We start from the raw sequence: 22554 nt of genomic DNA, 5'->3' as shown, positions 1-22554 counted from the left end.
GAGGCAAAAAGTATATAGTAACTTAAAATGGTGCTAGTGGCCATTTTGAATCTACAAAGAAGTATTGTTTGTTGCTTCATTTTGACGTCCTCAGTGTTACCTTGATATGCAGTTTAGCAATGGCACCGCTATTTCTTTACTTATCATTGTTGTCATGTGCGCGAAGTCATACAACAAATACACTCTATTACTTAACGTTACACACTTCATTTGATTTTTAGCGGTATGTAATGGATTTGATTCTGTAATTTTCTGCCCTTTTAGGTAGTGAATAATTTGAATATGCTTATATTTGTACTTTTGCTTTATAAATTTATAAATCAATCTTTATTTGAGGAAATTATCAACTATGCTTACTATCTTATTATCATATGTGAGCAAGATTCAAACTTAGACCCATTTCCATCTTCAGTTTTGTTTAGAACATAGTCGAATACATGTTGTCTTTACTAATAAGTTCTTACACGAATCGCCCATTCTCAATACATTGAAATTAAACCAGTCATAATATATAAACACAGAAAAGCACTTTTGAAGCAGTGAAGCAAGTAACAAAATGTTTATTATCATTCTGCATAATTTCTTGTCTCAGTTTTAACAGTTGTTTTCAATCAAATCGGAATTTCATTTTTACCGATTTGAATATCTGGTATTAAAAGAGGACACAAAACTACTTCTAGCAAGAGTTTGCGCAGTAAAGTCATGTCGACTTTTCTTAATTCACATTTAACATGCATTTCTCATCTAGACTGATTAAAACAACCCAACAAAGATACCTTGAATAAAACCTTTATATCGCCAGCAGCCGAACAGTGTAAATATTGTTCTTTCCTTTCGTGCAAGCTCAATGCATATAGTCAAACATCTTTGTTGCCTTAATTTTTTCCAAGTTCATGTTCTCATAGTTTTGATATTTTATTAAATCAAGATTTGTGTAAATGTATATTTTGTTCATGATTAAGCGTAATAAGTGTCAAATGTAACACCATAAAATCATCGTATACAGTTAAAGCAAGTATAAAGATCTATAATAACGAAAAATACAAAAATACAGCAAAGATGTTGATGCAACTGTAGAAAACAGTCGTGTTCGTGCATATAAATACAATTAATGTCATTCTTTAATCAACATAACACTTAAATAACAGAAAATCACAACTATTTGCCACATTACTTTGTAGGATTGTTGTTTCTTCACGCTCTGAAAGAATTTAAATTAATTATGCATGCTAGTTATATCAAATTGATCTTAACAGTATGGGAATTTGAAATACCCATCAGGTATCAAATTCCAATGAAAGATAAGACAATGCGACAAGGATAGTATATAGAATGTATAAATGTCCCACGCAACTAGTGTAAACAATAAAAAGGAATCAAAGAGAACGTTTCATAACAGTAATTATTATGTTTATTATCTTTTTTCTTTAATGTCTAATGGAAGTACATCAATTAAATGTGACTGCTATCAGAGAAATAGATTATGAATAGGTATAGCATTATTAATTTTGGTCTATTATGGTTCAGTTTTGTTCGAGTATGGTTCATATTTGTTCTAGTATCGTTCAGACTTATGTCGAGTATGGTTCTTACTCTTTAAAATGGTTAAGAATTTGTCGAGTGCATGTTCAGACTGTTTAGTATTGTTCAGATTAAAATCGAGTAATATCAAGTAAAATTCAAACCATAATATTTAAAAAATAAAACCAGTCGAATACAGAAAGTGTCCATTACTGATTTGTAGTGTATAAAATGAGATGATACAAAAGGGGTAACAACAAATAAGAGTTTAAAATAGATAGGACTATAACAACTTACTGAAAGCACAAAAAAATATTATATACTTATAAGATAAGTTGTGGTGTGATTGTCAATGAGACAACTCTTCACAAGAGATCAAATGACACAGAAGTGAACAACAACGGGTCATCTAACGGCCGTCAATAATGAGCAAAGACCAGACCGCATAGTCAGCTATAAATTGCCTCAAATGACAAATGTAAAACAATTCAAACGAGAAACCTAACGGCCTATTTCATGAACCAAAAGATGAACGAAAATCAAATATGTAACTCATCAGATGGATATTCATAGAGATACACCAAACAAAAACACAGAGTGGACGTGGCCGGGTACTTGTACATCCCAACATCAAAAATACAATAAGTACACATGAACGAGTTTTGTGTTTTTGTGATTTAACTTTTGCCTTTAGCGTTTTTTTCTTTCCCCCTTAATACCTTCAGCATTTAAAAAAAAACCAAACTTTATCCTTTCTTGTCACGATTTGTATGGGTAAACTATGATGAAAGACAGGCAGCTAGGTCATCTATTAAAGTTTTCCCATCACTTTTTTGTCTGATTCAATTATTAACGGTATATTGGTAAACTTACAGATTTACATCCAAGGAGAGTGTTGTCCTAAGATAGTAATTTAATTTGACCGAATAATTCAATTTTCCGTCATCACGCTTACACTCTAAGAAAAAAGACTTTCGCAAATCAACTAAAAAATATATTGAGATTGTCAAGTCGTCCATGAAAAGTCTTTAATCGCTCACTCAGATATATCTTCAAGAGCCTGTCAATCAATAAAGCAATATAAGTTATTTACTACTCTTGATAGATATGAATAATAAGCTAGTAAGTGAACCACAGAAAAGATTATTTTGTTTTTATAACTTCTTGGTTTAAGTAGTATTTAATGATGTGTGATAATAGAAACTGATATGAAGTCTTTCTTTTTAAAACACATGACCTTCAAATGTAAAACACCAACAGAGTGATATGATATAGCCTACTGAAATATTTTTTTTTCTTGAACCCCCCTCCCCCACACACACGCTTAAAACCCAACAAATTATTCTGTGAATAGAAGGAGATGTAGGATATAGGTTTAAGGGACAGAAACATAACAACATAAAAACAAATTTACATTTGACAGTTGTCTATACAATACGTCAAGCTCTAACACAAATAAAATTGAATATGGAATATGGGAAAGCTTCGAAGGGATAACCAAAGAGCAGAATACAGTCCAAGATCACGAATGGGTCTACAACACAGTGAGAGAATCCCGCAGCAGTCAACATCGTATAATAATATGTCGTAGTTTGACGTCACGAAAAAATAGCATTTCACGTTAAAATAATATATGAAAATGAAAGCAAACTTTTTTAAATGTGTTGCATTCTATATTCATGTTTTATTTTGCAATTATCTTGCCTTCTCACAATATTAACAAAAATCTAAATCTGAAATATACCCTTAAGAGTTGTCGCCATTGATTTTTCAATGAGTCTTCCTCTTGTTAAACAAACAGAACTAGGAATAACAGGAAATCTCCTTGGCTTTTTATTTGTTTTGTCACCTTCTGTTGTGTCATAAAAAAAGCTCACTCCGCAAGAACGAGCGGACACAATTCCTATTTTCTATAGTTCAAGGATATTTATAGGTGATGAACGTGTTTCAAATGTGTCTGGTATGCTGTGTTGAGAATACGTTACTACTCCTATCGTAACTTTCGGATGCACACAGAGCAATCCAATTTGGCAAAAATCACTCCTATAAGTTGATCTTTGCCAATAATGCTCAAAAGCAAGGAGTTGAAGTCAAAGATATACCAAATATAAATAGTAAAGAAGCTTTAAGACACAATGGGGGCCTATAAAGATAAACAAAACCAATTGTCTTAGAAAATTTTGACTCAAGTTTCCTAATATTTTTTTATTTAATGATGTAAAGTTTTATTATAAAAATGATGTAAAGTTTTATTATAAAAATGATGTAAAGTTTTATTATAAATGAGTTAAAATCATGTCCGTACCGATGCACTACATGAATCATCTTACGGACTTCATTTTATCCTCATAAAATAGTTCTCTTAAATAATTGATGAAGCATTATCTTTTAACTGAACAAGCCGTTATATACATAATGTCCTCTTCTTCAATAAATAAAATTTTGGTGACAACTTTGCTCGAACTTTCTACACTAAACTAGAAATTGACAATGACATTTTTCTAATGCGAATTTCAAGGAGAGCCTCGTTATTGAGAATATAGAAAAAACGGCATTTCATGGGTGCGTTTCTTATCATAATTCCATGATAGAGATCGATGATGAAAAGAAAGTATTATACCAAAGATTCATAGTGAGGAAGTTAAAACACTATCCTTGAAAGATGTGCCATCATTATTAGGTTGACAATCATCAAATATCTGTTGTACCATCATTATAACTTAGTCAGAACGTCTGTGTTGACTAGAGTTATCATTGATTTGTATATAAATATAAATTAACTGTTAACAAAACTTTGAATTTTTGAAATACTAAGGTTTTTCTACCTCAGGAATATATTACCTTAGCTGTATTTGGCAAAACTTTTAGGAATTTTGGTCGTCAATGCTTTTCAATTTCATACTTAATTTGGCCTTTTAAACATTTTTTGATTCGAGCGTCACTGATGAGTCTTTAGTAGACGAAACGCGCGCCTAGCGTAAATATTTAATCCTGGTATCTATGATGAGTTTATTAATATAAGGATGACGGGTACGGAATATCTGTCACAAATGACCACGGATAAGTTCCACTTGTAGACGTAGTCCTGTCATATTTACTTAGATGTGCCAAATATCAAATTCGACTTATCACCGATTTCTTTCATGCCATGACCATAATGAAAGGTTCCTATAATAGTAAAAAATGAACTACTTTCCCCTCCGAAGTAACGGTATTTACTTTTGTCTGTTTTAAAGGTGTTGATTTTGCTTTAGATGCAGTGTTATATTTTTTGCTATTTCATTTTTCGCTGTCTGTGTTATTTCTGACGGTTACAGTTTTGTTTATCCTTTGTCCTTTAAAAAAATATCTTTATTATGACCAGGCCTGCAGATTTGGTCATATATTAGTGTTCAGTTATTTACATTATTCATAACGCGTTCTTGAATGGCTTCCACTTTCTATACACAGTACCGTTATCTATTGTAAACTATAGTTATTTAAGATATACTGTTAAGTCTGAGATGCACTATTTTTTTTTTTTTATTGTTATTTGATATGAACTTGCTGTCAGAAACTGCAAGAACTCTCAGATCTGTACTTCGTATCTTTCTGTTGTTCAGATGTACAAGTACCCGGAAAAGTCCAATCGATGTTTTTGTTAAATGTAATTTTATGTGTATCCATCTGATGAGTAAGTCTCTGTCAACTAATTTTGTAGGTTTGTAATACTGTTACACCACTGTTTCAGGTTAAGTGAGACTTGCGTGTCCGCTAAAATGTATAACTCTCAACTCATTCTGTATGTACCAGTCCTAAATCAGGAGCCTGCAATTAAGTTGTTGTCATTTGTTGCCATGTTACATATCTTTTTTCATTGTTTTGAACAGAAATTATGCCGTTCGTTTTCTCATTTAAATTGTTTTACATTTGTCATTTAGATTTCTTTTATAGCTGACTATGCGGTATGGGCTTTGCTTATTGTTGAAGCCCTTGTGGTGATCTATATTTGTTAATTTCTGTGTAATTTCGTCTCTTGTGAAGAGTTGTCTCATTTGCAATCATACTAAAACTTCTTTGTTTATATTTTAGACAGTCTACATTTTCTCATCAAATAGCGTTTCTTCTTTGCTATACGAATTAAGAGATGTGGTATGCTTGCCAACAAAACAACTATCAGCAGAGTTCAAGTGACGGGGATATTAGCAATTATTCACTCAAGTTATACCAGTTTTTTGTTCTAAATCTTAGATCAGGAAAAATCATACTGTCTTAACGACCACAATATGGTCTATCACCAAAGTGGAAATTACATTTTTTCTCGATTCTAGCTAAGTCGGTATAACAATTTATCTATCAGCCGAATTTTTCTTGTACTCATTTGTGGCAGAATTTATGCATATTCTTTGGAAGGCAAGACAAAAATTTATCAAAAGCCATCCTATTTTTTCTCTCTCTATCTCTCTCTATATATATCTTGATAATTAAATTGACGATGATAAACAACTTATTCCCAGGATTAATAACAAAAGCGGATAAGTTGCCGAATTGTTCACTTCTCATTTCTAAGTGGGTATATACGATTTTGACTTTTTGCTGGTATAACTTACCGAGCTTGACCATATCAGAGCAATTTCCATTGCAAAGATGTATGAAGGTATGATCTTAGCCTAACAACTGCAGATGAATGATATGAATTATCCCTTCACAATTTATTAATCCTTAACGAAGCAAGAACTTGTACTTATAGTTTCAACATAGCATTGACGAAATATTTTCTCAATTTAGAAACTTATTCCTGATATCATTCTCGGTTTTAAATTGTGTTGTGTTACTCAGTCTTATGATTTCTATGTTGTTGTGTGTCTTTTGGTTGTTGTTTTTTTTTCGTTTTGTTTGCGACTAAAAAGTTTTAATATTCCTTTGGTTTGTTTTGCATCTCTTCTATGAGACGTATGAACTCTAAATGGTATGGAGTTTGCTTAATTTCGAAGGCCGTTCATTGTACTGTATTTGTAAAATTCTATGTCATTTGATCTCTGATAGTGAGTTGTCTTATTTGAAATCATACCACAGCTTCTTAATTTTATATCTGACATAGATCTCTTGAGTATATTATTGTCCATGAAATTAAAACCGGTTTTGTCTTGTATATGACATTGATATTTGTTTCTGTATAGTTATGACTTTGAAATCGTATCATGACTTACGCATTCAAAAACGAAGATGTGCATCTTTACGAAACACTACGCCATTTTACTCCCTCTAGGATTGATCTGGTTCCGTATGGTTTTAAACGGACCGGTACTCGTGATTTTCAAACGGCACACTATCCTATATAATCTATTATACTACAAGTCTCCTTCCGCCAGTTGAAAAACAAGTTAATAACATCAATAAATTTTGGGAATTCATTACTTGCACTTAATCGTTTAAAATACTATTAATGTCTGCGAATTGTATATCCGGATACCCAAACACGTTTTATATTAACCACTATAGCATGCATTTTTTTCCAAAAAATGACTTCCAAAAATAACATCAATTTAATACCTTCATCAATTTCGAACGAACAATAATTTTAGAATATCCTTTCTTTAAGGAAGTTCGCTACTCAGTTTCAAAACAACAGGCTTTTCATAACATTATTATATATTGTTAGGGGATAAATAAAGGAATCAAAAAGCGAAAAAAATATATAGGTCCGTGTGGTTGTTTTCGAGATATCAGCCATTTAAATTTTGGCGAGAAAATGTTCTCTCTTGATTTTTCATAGCTTTATTATTGACAAGTGTAAGTTCCCAAAAACTATTTAAAAATAACGAAGATTTTATAAGACTTTTACAGATGGCTTATAATTATATATGTAAAATATTTATAAAAAGAAAAATGGGGGTTAATGAGGAAAAAATTTAATGCATTCAAATGGATAAAACCAGAGGATTCTGAAAAACTAACAGAAATTCCAAAACATGACAAGTCCTTAAATTTAGTACCAAACCTTTAAATTTTCCATTTTTGAGTCTTGGATTGTTTACCTAGTTTGATATCCTTAACAAGACAAATTGAGATATGATTTTTTTTAACCATGTGAAAAAATCTTACAAATCATACCACATTTTTTTTCAAAGAAAGAGATACATAAAATTGAGAATGTTAATGGGGAATGTGTCAAAGAGACAACAAACCGACCATGCACGGAACAGAAAACAGCAGAAGGTCACCAACAGGTCTTCAATGCAGCGAGAAACTCCCGCACCCGGAGGCGTCCTTTAGCTGGCCCCTAAACAAATATATATACTAGTTCAGTGATAAAGAATGCCATACTAAACTCCAAAACATGTATTCATTTTTTTCTTTTAGTTTTCGATTTTTTAACGACAATTTTAAGAAGTTTTGATAATTTGATTTTCTTTCTAGCTTTTAATACAGCCGAGTAAAATATGATTTAAATAAATAATCGTACAAACGACTGTCTTCAAAAAGCTTTTTAGGTTTCACAAATCTATCATTTGGTTTTATGCTTCTTGATTTAATTTGTTTTATATTTCACAGTAAAATGAACACAAATGCCGTCTTATCAATACTTTCTGATATGCGTAGTCCCTTATTGCTTATTCTTACAAACTACTAACTAGATTATCTAAGATAACACATTTTGTTCCGAAAGAAATAGTAAATTGATCAAATTTGTCAGAAAAAGGTAGCATTTAAACTGACAGTTTTAATAATAAATTCACGTGGAAGAAACTCCATTTGCAAAATATTTTATTTTAATCTTTTACGATTATAGCCTTGATGAGATGCTTTACTTTGAAGTGCATAAGACTTAATGCTGTTTGAAAACACATTTATATTTATTATTTACCACTCAGTGTTGCAATTCCTGGTTCGTATGAGTTGATCGATTGCCGTCATTTTTGGTAATGATTTCATTTTAATTCGTCATCACCATAAAACTGATTCCAGACTGATGGTTTCCCAAGACAAGGAAATAGCTCTACAATTTTGTTATATCGATGTGTTCTACATTGTAATAACTGACATTTCTTAAAGTTCAAATTTAATTTTTCATTACTAGGAACAAATCTGAAGATGATACTCCTTATTGTAACGACATCAACTGTTACCGCACATAATGTCAAGATGTTTTTCTTTCTTTTCGCACTTGAATAGAATTGGCTATGTCCCATAAATGATCCAAAGTGTGTTATATATTTTGCATATTATGGTATTTAGTCGGTTTTTATTGTCTTATAAATAATATGTGGTATGAGTGCCAATGAAACAACTGTCCATCCCAGTCACAATGTATTAAAAGTTAGCAATTTTATGTCAAAGTACGGCCCTCAACATGGAGCATTGACTCACGCCAAACAACAAGCTTTAAATGGCTCCGAAATGACTAGTCGATAACTATTCAAACTGAAAAACCAACGGTTTGATCTATATAAAAAAAACGAGAAACACATATGAACCATACCAACAAACAACCACTAAGCAACTGACTTACGAAAGGTGCATATAAATGTAGCGGATTTAAACGTTTAAAATTATCAATTTTACCACCCTATCTCACCTGAAATCTCCCTCTGTTCACTGACAAGTTTCTCTCCCCTTTCCCCGTCTATGTAATAAATATCTCCACAAACTATGTCAATTATTTTAAAGAGAAAGTTTTGAGATTGACTGAATTAATCAACTGACAAGGTTAACAAGAAAGATTTATTTTAGTCTATCGATTGGTCGTGTGAACATAAATTGTAAACTATTAATCATGTATCACCATACCAGTGAGAAATGGAGCCTTAATATGCCAGTGAAAAATTTAAATGATAATTAAATTTTGGTTGTTAATATCCGGTTTATAAAATCGTGCTATGATTTTAAAACAAAATGTGCAACTCCCTCGGGCAATTTTATTCATAGATAATTTTAGTTTTGTATGGTTAGCAAGCCTTTTGTATTTCACAATCTGCAACGTTTTATTACTTCGTTAGGTTTTTCGAACACTGTTGGTCTCGATCTTAATTTATGATATTCAACCCATAATCACATGTTGAGCTCACGAAAATGAAACCATGCAGTTTTATTTTATCTTTTATCTCGTTCTAACGTTAACCTTGTTCTTATATTTAGTTTTAATAATTTTGTATGAAAATGGATACAATTCAACAAGTAACTGTTATCTTAAAAGTTTAATTGTATTCCAAAAAGACTAAAAATGTGAAAATTCGAAAAAAAAGTTCACACCGTAAATAGCAAGTTGAAGACATTACGTACATTATTAAGAAAGAACTGCCAAGAGTGACTTGTTATCTCAATACCACCAGATATCACACAGTGGTATAAAGAAACTGAAAAGAAAACCAATGTATCCACATCAAGAAGCTAAACAACAGTTCAATGATCAATATTTCTGCATTAGCAATGCATGATTACTAAAATATTGACAGATAGATTATAAAGGACACGGTTCACTTATGGCACAAATAAAGGCAACAGTAGTATACCGATGTTCAAAACTCATAAATCGATAGAAAAAAACAAATCCGGGTCACAAACAAAAACCGAGGGAAACGCATTAAATATAAGAGGAGAATGACGACACAACATTAAAATGTAACATAAAATGGCAGTGAAAGGGTACCATAGTTGGTTTTACGGCCAAACTAGTTATTAAGCTTCACTGTATTTATAAATTCTAACTTTCCCATCTCTGGGATATGGCATGTCCTTTCCATACCATTCTATGTTTTGTCACGTTCTGCTTTGATTTATTATTTCAATTATTGTCATTTCCGGCACATTGATCTATATCTATCTAAATTCCTTTATACAATAATAACTATATTGATATGAAATAGCAATTACATTTAATTTGTCTGTTTGTATTCCAGTTTCACTGCGAGTTTTTATTTCTTTCGGAAAATAAAAACCATCATTTTCAACATATGTACATTTGAACATAAAAATGTAGAGGAACAAATATACTTGAATTTACAGGGACAATTAAGCTTTATTTTTATAATCAGTCTTATAGTGTGAACATTTCATATGTATTCCAATGACAGCTTAAAATATCTTATAAATAGATTGTTACATTTATTTTTGTATTTTACGAGTGAAATATATTTCATTAAAGAAACTTGGATTTTGCTTAATCATTTGCCCTTCATTTTGAATGACATTGTATTTATTGTTAACCCTATCCTATTCTACACATATAAAATCTCCAATTCCATGGTCAACGTTATTTATTATACTGGTTACTTAACTTGATAATCCGAACGCATAGTTTGTTGGAAATTGACATCACGCTGGATACAGAAATCAATTGACCTTAAACCAGTTGACAATTGACTGATTCTCTGATTTGTGTCAGCCATGCATGCTATAATATGGCATATTTAAGATAATAATTATTGATTTATATCAGTGCTATGCTGCTTTCCATCTGATAACTGTCAAAAATAACAATCATTCAATCTTCCTACTTAAAGGAAACAGGAAATTAATGTCGCTTTTTAATTAGCCCATTAAATTTAATTGAAGAGAGTTTATTGAGGAGATAGGTGGTAACATTCAATTTTATTGTGTTATTTTTATTCTCTTTAATATTATTGTCAATAACATTTGTACGACTAGAGTATCGACAAAACTTGTATCCGCAAACCGCGCAAAAAACATATATTTATAGCTATGATAGGAATCGTTTTACTTTATTTGGTATTTTTAAATTTTTTGTTCATGGGTCATGATGAGTCTTGTAAAAACGAAACGTGCATCTGGTTTATATGATTTTAACCCTGGTATCTTGGATGAGTTTATTGACATTATGAATGAATCTTTTATGACTGCTAACATCAAACAGCAATTATTCATGTTCCATACTCCATTCTGTTTGATACCAACCAAGTTTGAGTTTTAATTGCTCGCTCACAAGGTTAATTGTTGTCCACAGGAAGACATGTATCCGTACTTAGACAGTCACACTATTCTCACTCCGGACACACACAGTTTGTTATCTTTTAAGATGGACAAGCAGCAATAAGCCCCAGTTTACCGACCGCCAAAGCGAGCATCAAATTTATGGAAATTATTAAGATTGATAATGGCTGCTATAGTTAGATTTTGTAAGGATCATTAGATGTAAATTTGAAGGGAAAACCAAATTAAAATAAGTTAATAAGTAGACAAGAACAATTTAAGGTTACCGTTACCTCTTAGATATTTTAACAACGTCAACGGAGGCGTTATCGTAAAGTTATTCGGTAAAGGGAAAGAATGAGTTTATTTGGATTATTTCATATTCCTGTTTGAGAAATGGCATTTGTTTTCTTATAGTTTGTTTCTGTGTGTGTTGTATTGCCGTTTGTTTTTTGTTGCACTTCAATCTTTCTGTTGTTTCGTTGTTTTCCTCTTATAGTTGACTTGTTTCCCTCGGGTTTAGTTTGTAACCAGGATTTGTTTTCTCTCAATCGATTTATCACGTTCCAACAGCGGTATAGTACTGTTACATTTATTTAATGTTTTTGCTCTTTTAATTTGCTTTCGGCTTAATATGTGTTTAATGGTTTCTATAGTATATCCATTTAATAGAAATGTGTGCTTTGAACAAGAGTTCCTTTTCTCCGGTGCATAGTAACGATCTGATTAACTTAGCCACTTCAAAATGACTTTTACAGTATTTTAATATAAGTGTTCTTAACACTTCCCAAATCAAAGGGAAAGAATTGTGTTAATCTAGAGTAGGGGTATGAGGTTTGGATCCCCCTATGACTTTTTGTCTTCATCTAATCATCGACGTAAAATATTCGCTGAACCTCTTTTTGCAGGTGGAACCACCAACATCATCCTCTACATATTTTCTTGATTGTTGTCTGGAAGTATAAATTGACTCCATATTTTTTCAAATGTACGGAATGAAATCAACAAAACTTATCTGAATAGACCAAGTCTGTGGTTGTCTTAAGCGTTAATACAAGCAATACACGTCATAGATATTTTCTAAAAGTAATTATGTTCTTGATGTTGTTTCACTTTTATTAAGCTTGTATGGTTACAGCATGATACAATTGATCTCCTTTATCAATTAAAACAAAAATCCCTTAAAAAATCGAAGTAATAATATTTTAATCTTTGTTCATGTTTTGTTTTGTAATACTATATAACTGCGTAATGATTTTCGTGTAGTTAAAAGAATCTAAACCCCCGTGACTTGAAGTTAATATAACAAAATCTCTGTATTCCGCCATGTTAGGCTAGTGGTAATTTATTGTAATAGAGGTAACATGCAGCTTTATACGCAGTTTTATTTCCTTTGACCTGGTCGATTATAAGAAAAGAAAACAATGATTAGTGTAGACATTAATCATTCTTGATGGATGTAATCCGCGCTCAATTGGTTTTTGTTTTAATTTGAAACAAGGACCTTAGGAAGGTGTTTGGAAGATTATTTTCTTAAGTCTTGTTTAACCGTAAAACTTTAAAGGGATTATATTGACTCTCATTAGGGGTGATCTTTATGTATAATAGAATAAAACTTATCAATAAAATGAAAAACAGCTCTCATGGAATCAAACGTAGAAATAAAAAATGGAGAAACACTGCCTATAAAAAGTAAACTAACCATATAGTTCTTCTTTGTTTTAATTTGTCTTGGCGTTAACGTTCATTTCCTGATTTTTGCAGATCTCATTCGAATCAAACGTATGAATACTAATAAAAATCGAGAAACACTGCCCATTAAAAGTAAAACTAACCTTATATTTCTTCTTTTTTACATTTTGTTCTTTGCTTTAACGTTCATTTCCTGATTTTTTAACACTTTAAAAATTTACAGAAGTAATCGTCGAGCAGAATTTGAATTTCAAGAAGTAGTTTATAACATTCGAATGATTATTTATTCAATCTGTGCAACATCTATTTGCCTCTATTACCTCTTCATGTATTGTGACTCGAACAAAGTCTTGAGACAAAAGCTAATGTCCTATGAAGTGCAAACTAAATACAATAATGTAAAATAACATGAAGTTAATACAAAACACTTCAATATAGACCTGTCAAAACAATTGTCTACAAATGAGAAGCATAACATTCGATGATTTTTTTCAAGTCAAATCTAAATTGAAATATTTGTCTTGTTTTTTTTTAATGAAGAATATATCTAGTCACTTAACTTAAATTTGTAATGCATACTGGCTCCAGCGCAGTATGTTATGCCAGAAGTAAAGTCATACTTAGTTGGTCTTTGTGATGAGAGGAAGTTATTCGTGTCTATTGCGGATATAAATATTAATAAATGCATTACATTTTACAAATATCAGAAAAAATGCCCTATTTAAAATTGATTTTATCTTAATAACTAAATAATGGAAGGAATGCGACTTTCATACAAGTGAGAAGTTTAGCAACCTTTGAAACCAGGTTCAATCCACCATTTTCTACATAAGAAAATGCATGTACCAAGTGAGGAATATGACATTTATGATCCCTTTTGTTTGATGCGTTTGAGCTTTTGATTTGAGTCATTTGAATAGGGACTTTCCGTTTTGAATTTTCCTCGGAGTTCAGTATTTTTGTGATTTTACTGTTGATGTGTATGAGTTTTTAATTTCTCCGTTTGACCACGTACTTTCCGTTATGAATTTTCCTCGAAGTTTGGTATTTTTGTTATCTTACTTTTTGATAAAACTTGATTGAAATGTTAAAACCTAAACCTAGACCTACGACTAGACACGACACACACGCTACATTGAAAGTACCTCAAACACATTGTGAAGAAATATAGTATACACGGAAGAATAGAAGACTAGACTACCAAAGTGCATGTATAGAAAAAAAAGACATGAATAATTACACAATTAAAGTATATTCAAACGAAAATGCGACATAATTCTGGCATTTTCTTTTATACATAAGACAGATATAGTACACATAGGAATATTCAAATTAAATTCCTTTAAAATGAAGAAGGAGATTATATCTGTACTTAACAGGTTTTGCAAAAGACTCGATAAATCGTTAAAGTACAAAAACTAAAGAAAAGAACTATATATATACAAAGGCAAAATTGTCACTCGGAAAGTAATTGACGTTTTAAAAGTATAGACAATTGTATATACAAAACAAAAGACAAACAAAACCCAAAGACATTCAGTACTTCTAATACACAGAAAACAAACACTATACACACACAAAACTGAATAGAAAATTGCAACCTACCAAATCATGAACAAAAAACTGCAATAGTGAAAAGACCACAAAAAAAACCCCACTACGTTATATTATAAAATTTGTGCTATTGTTTAGTTTATGTAATTCTGTGTTACACACATGTGTACCTGTTTTATTCATATGAATAAATGTACAAACAAAAATGCCCTATTTAAAATTGATTTTATCTTGATAACTAAATAATGGAAGTAATGCGACTTTCATACAAGTGAGAAGTTTAGCAACCTTTGAAACCAGGTTCAATCCACCATTTTCTACATGTACAAAATGTACAAACAAAAATGCCCTATTTAAATATTATAAAATTTGTGCTATTGTTTAGTTTATGTAATTCTGTGTTACACACATGTGTACCTGTTTTATTCATATGAATAAATGTACAAACACAAAATGACAAGAAAGATCATGAAATAACAAACTACTTAAAGGACATTCGAAAGCCTGAAGAAAATCTCTTCATTCAAAGCTCTACTTTTCATTCAATAATCCGAATAAAACTAGTATGTCTATGCTATGAAATATTACATAACAATATATCTAACGAATATCATCATCAAAATTGATAAATGCATGAACTCCCAAAGTACACGTTCAGATTTATAAACTAACTGTTTACAAAATTTTGAATTTTTGAAATATTAAGGCTTTTCTACCTCAGGCATAGATTACCTTAGCTGTATTTGGCAAAACTTTTAGGAATTTTGGTCTCAATGCTCTTCAACTTTGTACTTAATTTGGCTCTTTTACTTTTTTGGATTCGAGCATCACTGATGAGTCTTTTGTAGACGAAACGCGCGTCTGGCGTATGTACATAATTTAGTCCTGGTATCTATGATGAGTTTATCATAGACAAAGGTAAATAATTTAATGTTGGATTTAACATGACTTGGCTGAATGTATTTTGTCTATCAGCTCATATAGATAAATTAATCATGTTTCTGAGACGTCATCGTCGATTTACTCGTTATAAAAGGTATTTAGAATTAAATTAAAAGGAATGATTGATTTTTTTTTCTTTCTATCTATTCGAAATAACCTCAAAAATAAGGTGCACCCTTTAAAATAACACGCCACGCGGGTTATTCAGTGTGCACTTCTTTTTTTTATGTAATTTCTTTTTAGACAGAAAAGAGTTTCATAGTCATTCCTTAAATAAAACAAATTACTTGATACTGGATAAATGAAAAATAATATGTCTGCAAAATGTTTGCTGTTTTTGAAAAACAAATATAGCCTATCCTTTTCACATTTGTTGACTCCAACAATACTGTTAAGGCTAAATGCGTTTCAATTAGATGTTTTCACAAAACAACTTTTTCTGTTTGTTAACAGAGATATGTTCCTTTTGATTACTACAGCAAAGTTGACGTTTAATACAAAAGAACGTAAAATTTTCGAGATAAAGAATGTAATATTGATCACAGTATACATAAAAAATGTTTTCCTTACACAACTTCCTTAACTTACCGCCTACAGGAAATTAAGTCACAAAATTGTATTATATCTCATGGTTGGAGGCATAGCTCAAATTACCCCCATTAAAATTATTCGGTTTCAGTTTCGTGGAAATTATTTCCCCCCATTTCCGAGTTATTACTTTGCGTGTATTTTATGGGATTTCATTTCGGTTTTTCTTCCAAAACATGATTTAAGAGAAAAAACATGGTCTATAATTGGTTAAAGTCAGACACATGATTTAGAGGGAATCAACTTTTTTCTTTTAACGATCCTTGTACTATTACGATAATGATTAGACAATGCCCTAAAACCGTAAAGTAATCCAAACTGAATTAAAACATTCCAACGTCTTGGTTTCACTTTAATGCGTAGCGAAGTTAAATATGATGTTATTATTTAAGAAAATTTCTAAGGCTATGAAACTTTCAAATGAACTACATTAAAACATTTATTATCGTAGAAAAGAATGAGAGTTATTTTAGTCTGAATTATACGTATTTCCTCAATACCCTTCAGAACGTCTCCGTCGAGACAACATATTTGAGTATTTTTTACTAGGTCGATACCTCTGCTAGTAGACTATCAGTACCCTTGGGTATTGTCAGCTTTTGTGTCAATATTTCGGTACTGACATGCTTTATATCAAATACTCCTAAATGTGTCCATTTATATATTTTGAATTTCTAAATAATCTAAGGTTTCAAATCCCTAAAGCAAAGTTTACCTAAGATGGATTTATATCCTGTTTGGTCATATCGCTCTTCAACAGTGTCGGCTCTTTGGATGCACAATATTTGCCCTTAAGCGTTCCTGATAGAGAATTAAATATATTATTCTTATTAAACGATTCAAATTATATAAAATATGCAATATAATAATATCAATGAATTAAAAAAAATATATACGGAGAAATTATATTATGCCTATTAATCCGATGAATAGAATCTGTTAATATGAATCATGATTGTGGCGAGGGGGGGGGGGGGCGATGGTTATTTGTACAGTGAATAGATAGGAAGTATGAGGCAACAGTAGTTTAGCGATATTCGTCATCTGTAAATATTTATATTAAATATAACAATAATAAAAAGATCACAGGGAATCATATGAAAACCACTAACATACATTTTTACATGAATAAGACCTTTATTTTTCGTCTGAATTGTTTTACATTGTCATTTCGGTGCCTTTTATAGCTGACTATGTGGGATGGGCTTTGTTCATAGTTGTAGACTGTACGGTGACCTATAGCTGTTAATTTCTGTGTCATTAGGTATCTTGTTGAGAGTTGTCTCATTGGCAATAATACCACTTCTTTTTTTTTAGATATATAAACGTGTCATATGTTTAAGTTGAAACCTAAGTTTCAGTACATTAACAACCATTTGAAACTTTTAAACATTCAATTTAAATAGTTCTAGAGAAAATATAGTATACTTTAGAATTATTTATTCTCCGAAATAAATGTACAAATATAAATATTGTACTTAGTACTAAAATTCATCTTACTAAGCTTATGAACATCAACAGGCCCATATATCCTACATCGAACGAATCATGACAGCGAATAAATGGTTAGACGGTAACTTTTGAATTGTAAAAGAGAACGTTTTGTTTAAAACAATTTAAAGTATTGGCATGGTAAAATTTCTTAAAATATAAAAATAAAAAAAGAATTAAGATAATAAACGATTTTTTAACTGGTTAATGCGCCCTTCACACATTGCCGATTATTGCTCCCGTTTGAGATCAGTCAGCGATAGGACACGAAAAGTGAAAAAAATCGGAGTACTATCCTCAATTATCTGGAATGTCCTATCATTGTCTGAACGCAGTCGTTCAAGTTCGTAACAGATTATTACGGGTCGGGAATGGTCCAGATAGTTCGGTGAAGCACCCCGACAGTAAGGTGTGTCCCGTAGGATTCGGCAAAACTCAGCCGAGTTTGTTAAGTCGGATTACAAGCGTGACTATGTCGTGACAGATTCTGCTGCATCGGATCAAAATCCTAACAATGTTCTGTGTTTTCTGAAGGGTGTCCTGTTGAACGGGAATGATCTGGGGAAATTTTTCATCGCTGTTTTTCTTCCGATTGAGTCCAGATTGCATCCAGATCTTGTCGATTGCGAACCGTCTTTGCCGAAACTGTTCCGGAACAGTCCCGTTATTGATACGAAATACGTAAATGATACCAACGTCAGAGTCCCCACAATTACAGAATATAATACGACTGAGACCAGAAATAGCCGTTTGTAATGCGATAGAGCGGACCGTGATAGGATCACGTTCCGACAGTAACTAATCCTCCCGAGTATGTCGACAGTTTTCGAACGGATAACCTCCGTCAGCGTCGGTTCACTGTCTGGTCACTGTCTGATCTCTTTCGGATTACATGCGGTAGAATCGGGACGCAGTCGTGACAGACTCGGTGGAATTTTACCATGTGAAAGATACAAATCGGATTAGAAGCGGTTTGAGAACGGGATTATCGGGACAAATTCGCTTGAAAACGGTTGAATATCGACGCTTCCTGAACATTATCTGATTGTTGTCGTGGTGAATTGTTTTTTTTTACAAATTTTAATTAAAGTTGGAAGTTCCATTCACGATTCACAAGATCTTGATCATACTTTTGCCAAATTTTAATCGGGAATGGTCCTGTCAAGGACGGCAGTAAAAATCGTGAATGTGTGACCCCAGCTTAAGTCATCCATAATACAGCAATATCATCTTTAAATTTTTAAGTTCATTGAACCACCCGTTTGAATAAGGAAATAAACCACCAACATAAATATAGTAATTGAAACCATGCTGGTTTTTTTAGAACTCTGTTATAGTTCAGTATGAAGTTCAGAAAATAATTTTAGTATAAAAGTTACAGTTCATTTACTCTTTTTTATTTCCCAAAAAATCCCATTTACCTCAACTTCACTTCGGTTTGTTTATCTCTAGGATATGATTATAAAACACTAAATTTTGTGATTTTCTGTTTGGCTATCAAACTCTTTTGATCTGAGAGTCACTATCGAGTCTTATGTAAACGATTACAAGCCTGATACCTTCGATAACTATTTACACCACTGGATCATGTCACTGTTGGTGGTCAATTCTTCCTCGAGGGTATCATCAGGCCAGCAGTCAGCAATTCGTTTTTGTCATGAATATCAAATGTATGGTCAATGCTCTTCAACTTTGTATTTATTTGGCTTTTTAACTATTTTGATCTGAGCGTCACTGATGAGTCTTATGTAGACGAAACGAGCGTCTGGCGTATAAAATTATAATCCTGGTACTTTTGATAACTATTTAAACCACTGAGTTGATGCCACTGCTGGTGGACGTTTCGTCCCCGAGGGTATCACCAGCCCAGTAGTCAGCACTTCGGTATTGACATGAATATCAATTATATGGTCATTTTATAAATTTTCTGTTTACAAAACTTCGAATTTTTCGAAAAACTAAGAGTTCCTTACTCTAGGAGTAGATTACCTTTGCCATATTTGGCACAACTTTTAGGAATTTTTTATCCTCAATGCTCTTCAACTTTGTATTTATTTGGCTTTTTAACTATTTTGATCTGAGCGTCACTGATGAGTCTTATGTAGACGAAACGCGCGTCTGGCGTATAAAATTATAATCCTGGTACTTTTGATATCTATTTACACCACTGTTTCGATGCCACTGCTGGTGGACGTTTCGTCCCCGAGGGTATCACCAGCCCAGTAGTCAGCACTTCGGTGTTGATATGAATATCAATTATATGGTCATTTTTATAAATTTTCTGTTTACAAAACTTTGAATTTTTCGAAAAACTAAGGATTTTCTTACCCCAGGAGTAGATTACCTTAGCCATATTTGGCACAACTTATAAAATTATAATCCTGGTACAGTTTCTGTGTTTGTTGCGTTATCATTTATTTTTTGGTTGCACTTCAGTGTTTCTGTTGTTTCGTTGTTTTCCTCTTATAGATGATGTGTTTACCTCGGTTATGGTTTGTAACCCGATTTTTTCTCTCTCTCAATCGATTTATGATTTTCGAATAGCGGTATATTTCTGTTGCCCTTATTCAGGAACGAGAAAAGCCAAAAACAAATTATAATAATAATAAATAAAGCCAAGGATGTTTTAGACAAAAAACATGTGAATAGCTATATGACAAAATGAATAAATAAAAAAATAACAGTCAAATTCATATAGGTCAACTTGACCTGCGGGAGATGATAATCTAGTCTATAAATTTCAAAAGGCCATCAGAGCCATGAATTAAATGTTGATTATGTAAGTGTATATGATTTAGATAATACACAAACTTAATGATGAGGCAAGTTTCTATTTTGCATCAGTGACTAAAATTAGAAGGTAAGTGTTTTATAAAGGATAAAGGGCATTGGTTTTATGTGTTAGTGAAATGTCCATTATTGTATTTTCAATGTCTTATATTTTTAATTGTATTCAATTCATTCTGTTTGGTGAAAATAAATGATATAAATGTGTATTCTATATTACAGAGATAACTTTTATCCGATGGTCAAATAGATTCATTCCACGGTACCAAAATGTCGAAGACGTATACATATTTCGGAGGAGTTCCTCCAAACTTAACAGACATATTTTTTGAATCAATGCCATCTACGGAAACGCCTATTCAATCGTCATCCACATCGATACCATCCTCTTTAGAAGTTTTTAGAGTTCAATATGCGGCTATGCACGGATATGTCAGCGCTTTTGTTTGTATCTTTGGGATCGTGGCTAATCTTGCTAATATTGTGGTTTTAACGAGAAAAAATATGATAACGTCGACAAACTTGATTCTTACATGGCTGGCAGTTACAGATTCATTAAAGATGGCTGATTATCTAATGTTTGCAATAGAATTTTACATATTGAAAGATTCAAATCTTCCATATTTAGCAGTAAGGAATATCCATTCTGTCCGATTTCTATTATTTCATGCAAGTTTTGCATTGGTTTGTCACAATATTGCAATATGGCTTACAATATCTCTGGCAACCTTCAGGTTTTTGTATATATGGTTTCCGAACAGGGGAATGGTGTGGTGTTCAATAGAACGAACTAAAATAATGGTTGCGATTGTGTACATTATTGTTATTGTTATCTGCATACCAAATTATATGATGAATTTTATTGGACCCCTTCCTACTCCGGCCAATTTCACGGGAAATACAACAGAGGAGATTTGGACTGTGCATATGGTCAAGGAAGGGAATGCCTTACACACAATTAATTTCTACATTCAGGCAATAATGATCAAGCTAGTGCCATGTGTAATGCTGTCGATTTTGACTTTTCTTCTTATTTATGCTATGCACAAAGCATACAAAAAACGACTTGCCCTTATGAACCAGGGTAAGAAAGAAGAATCAGATCGACACCATGAACATAATCGAACAACAGGAATGTTGCTGGCAATAGTTGTTTTGTTTTTAATAACGGAGCTTCCTCAAGGAATTTTGAGTTTACTGATTATATTTATACCAGAGTTACAAAACACCGTTTACAACCAAATCGGAGATGTCCTTGACATTGTAGCTTTGTGTAATAATGCCATCAATTTCGTATTATACTGCAGTATGAGCAAACAATTCCGAGATACATTCGTCCGAATATTTTGTAAATGCTGTCCAATCGGAAAACCGAATCTGTCTCGACTTAAACTGATCACTAACAATAAAAATGGACATACGAACTACGAAACGAATTCAAAAGCAACTTATGTATAGAAATTGAATATTTTTTCTTACTTAGAAGAATGCCAAAAACGTAGTTCTCTGTGATATGTATTAATATAGGATTAGATGTGTTCATTCTGTGTTTCCATGAATTGTTTGCACATGTTGTAATGCTACATCAAAGAAGTGAATTCAATGATATAATCCTGCAACATTAGCAACAATATTCAAAAGAATGATAAACAGTGTTAGACATAGCAATACATATGAATTCGACTGAATGCGAACCATATTTGAATTTTCTTTAACGAAATTTGTCCAATACCCTGCAATAGAAGTACAGCAATAAACGGCGTTCCTGTTTACCAGGGAATGTTCCGAAATATTTAGACAGTGTTTAGAATTTATGGAAGCAGGAAAGAAACTAATATGAATCTCTCATGTTTAAATAATATTAAAATTCCGATAATTATTTTCCAGTTTTCTACACAATTTTATGCTGATGATATCACACGAAGCTATCGTTTTTGCAAGATAACACAGATAATGGGAAACAAACTTTCTCTCTCAGATTTTTCATATACATCCCGTTGACGGCAAAATATGCTACGAAAGTAATTGAGAAGTAAAATTTCTAACAACCCACTTACTTCCTTAAATGAT

The 22554-nt window shown here is 32.0% G+C and overlaps 1 protein-coding gene across 1 annotated transcript in view; it reads left to right on the top strand.

Moving 5' to 3' along the window:
- LOC139519529 (G-protein coupled receptor dmsr-1-like) overlaps positions 1-22074 on the top strand; it is a 48669-nt gene extending 26595 nt beyond the window's left edge. Inside the window, exon 3 of the mRNA XM_071311648.1 lies at positions 20707-22074. Coding sequence (XP_071167749.1) covers positions 20755-21942 — 1188 coding nt within the window. The 5' untranslated portion in view covers positions 20707-20754 and the 3' untranslated portion in view covers positions 21943-22074. The remainder of the gene's footprint in view (positions 1-20706) is intronic.
- Positions 22075-22554: the final 480 nt, after the last annotated feature.

Source organism: Mytilus edulis, chromosome 4, assembly GCF_963676685.1.
Source record: "Mytilus edulis chromosome 4, xbMytEdul2.2, whole genome shotgun sequence".
Taxonomy (NCBI): domain Eukaryota; kingdom Metazoa; phylum Mollusca; class Bivalvia; order Mytilida; family Mytilidae; genus Mytilus; species Mytilus edulis.
The sequence above is the reverse complement of the archived record's forward strand: the minus strand, read 5'-3'. Positions and strand labels throughout refer to the sequence as shown.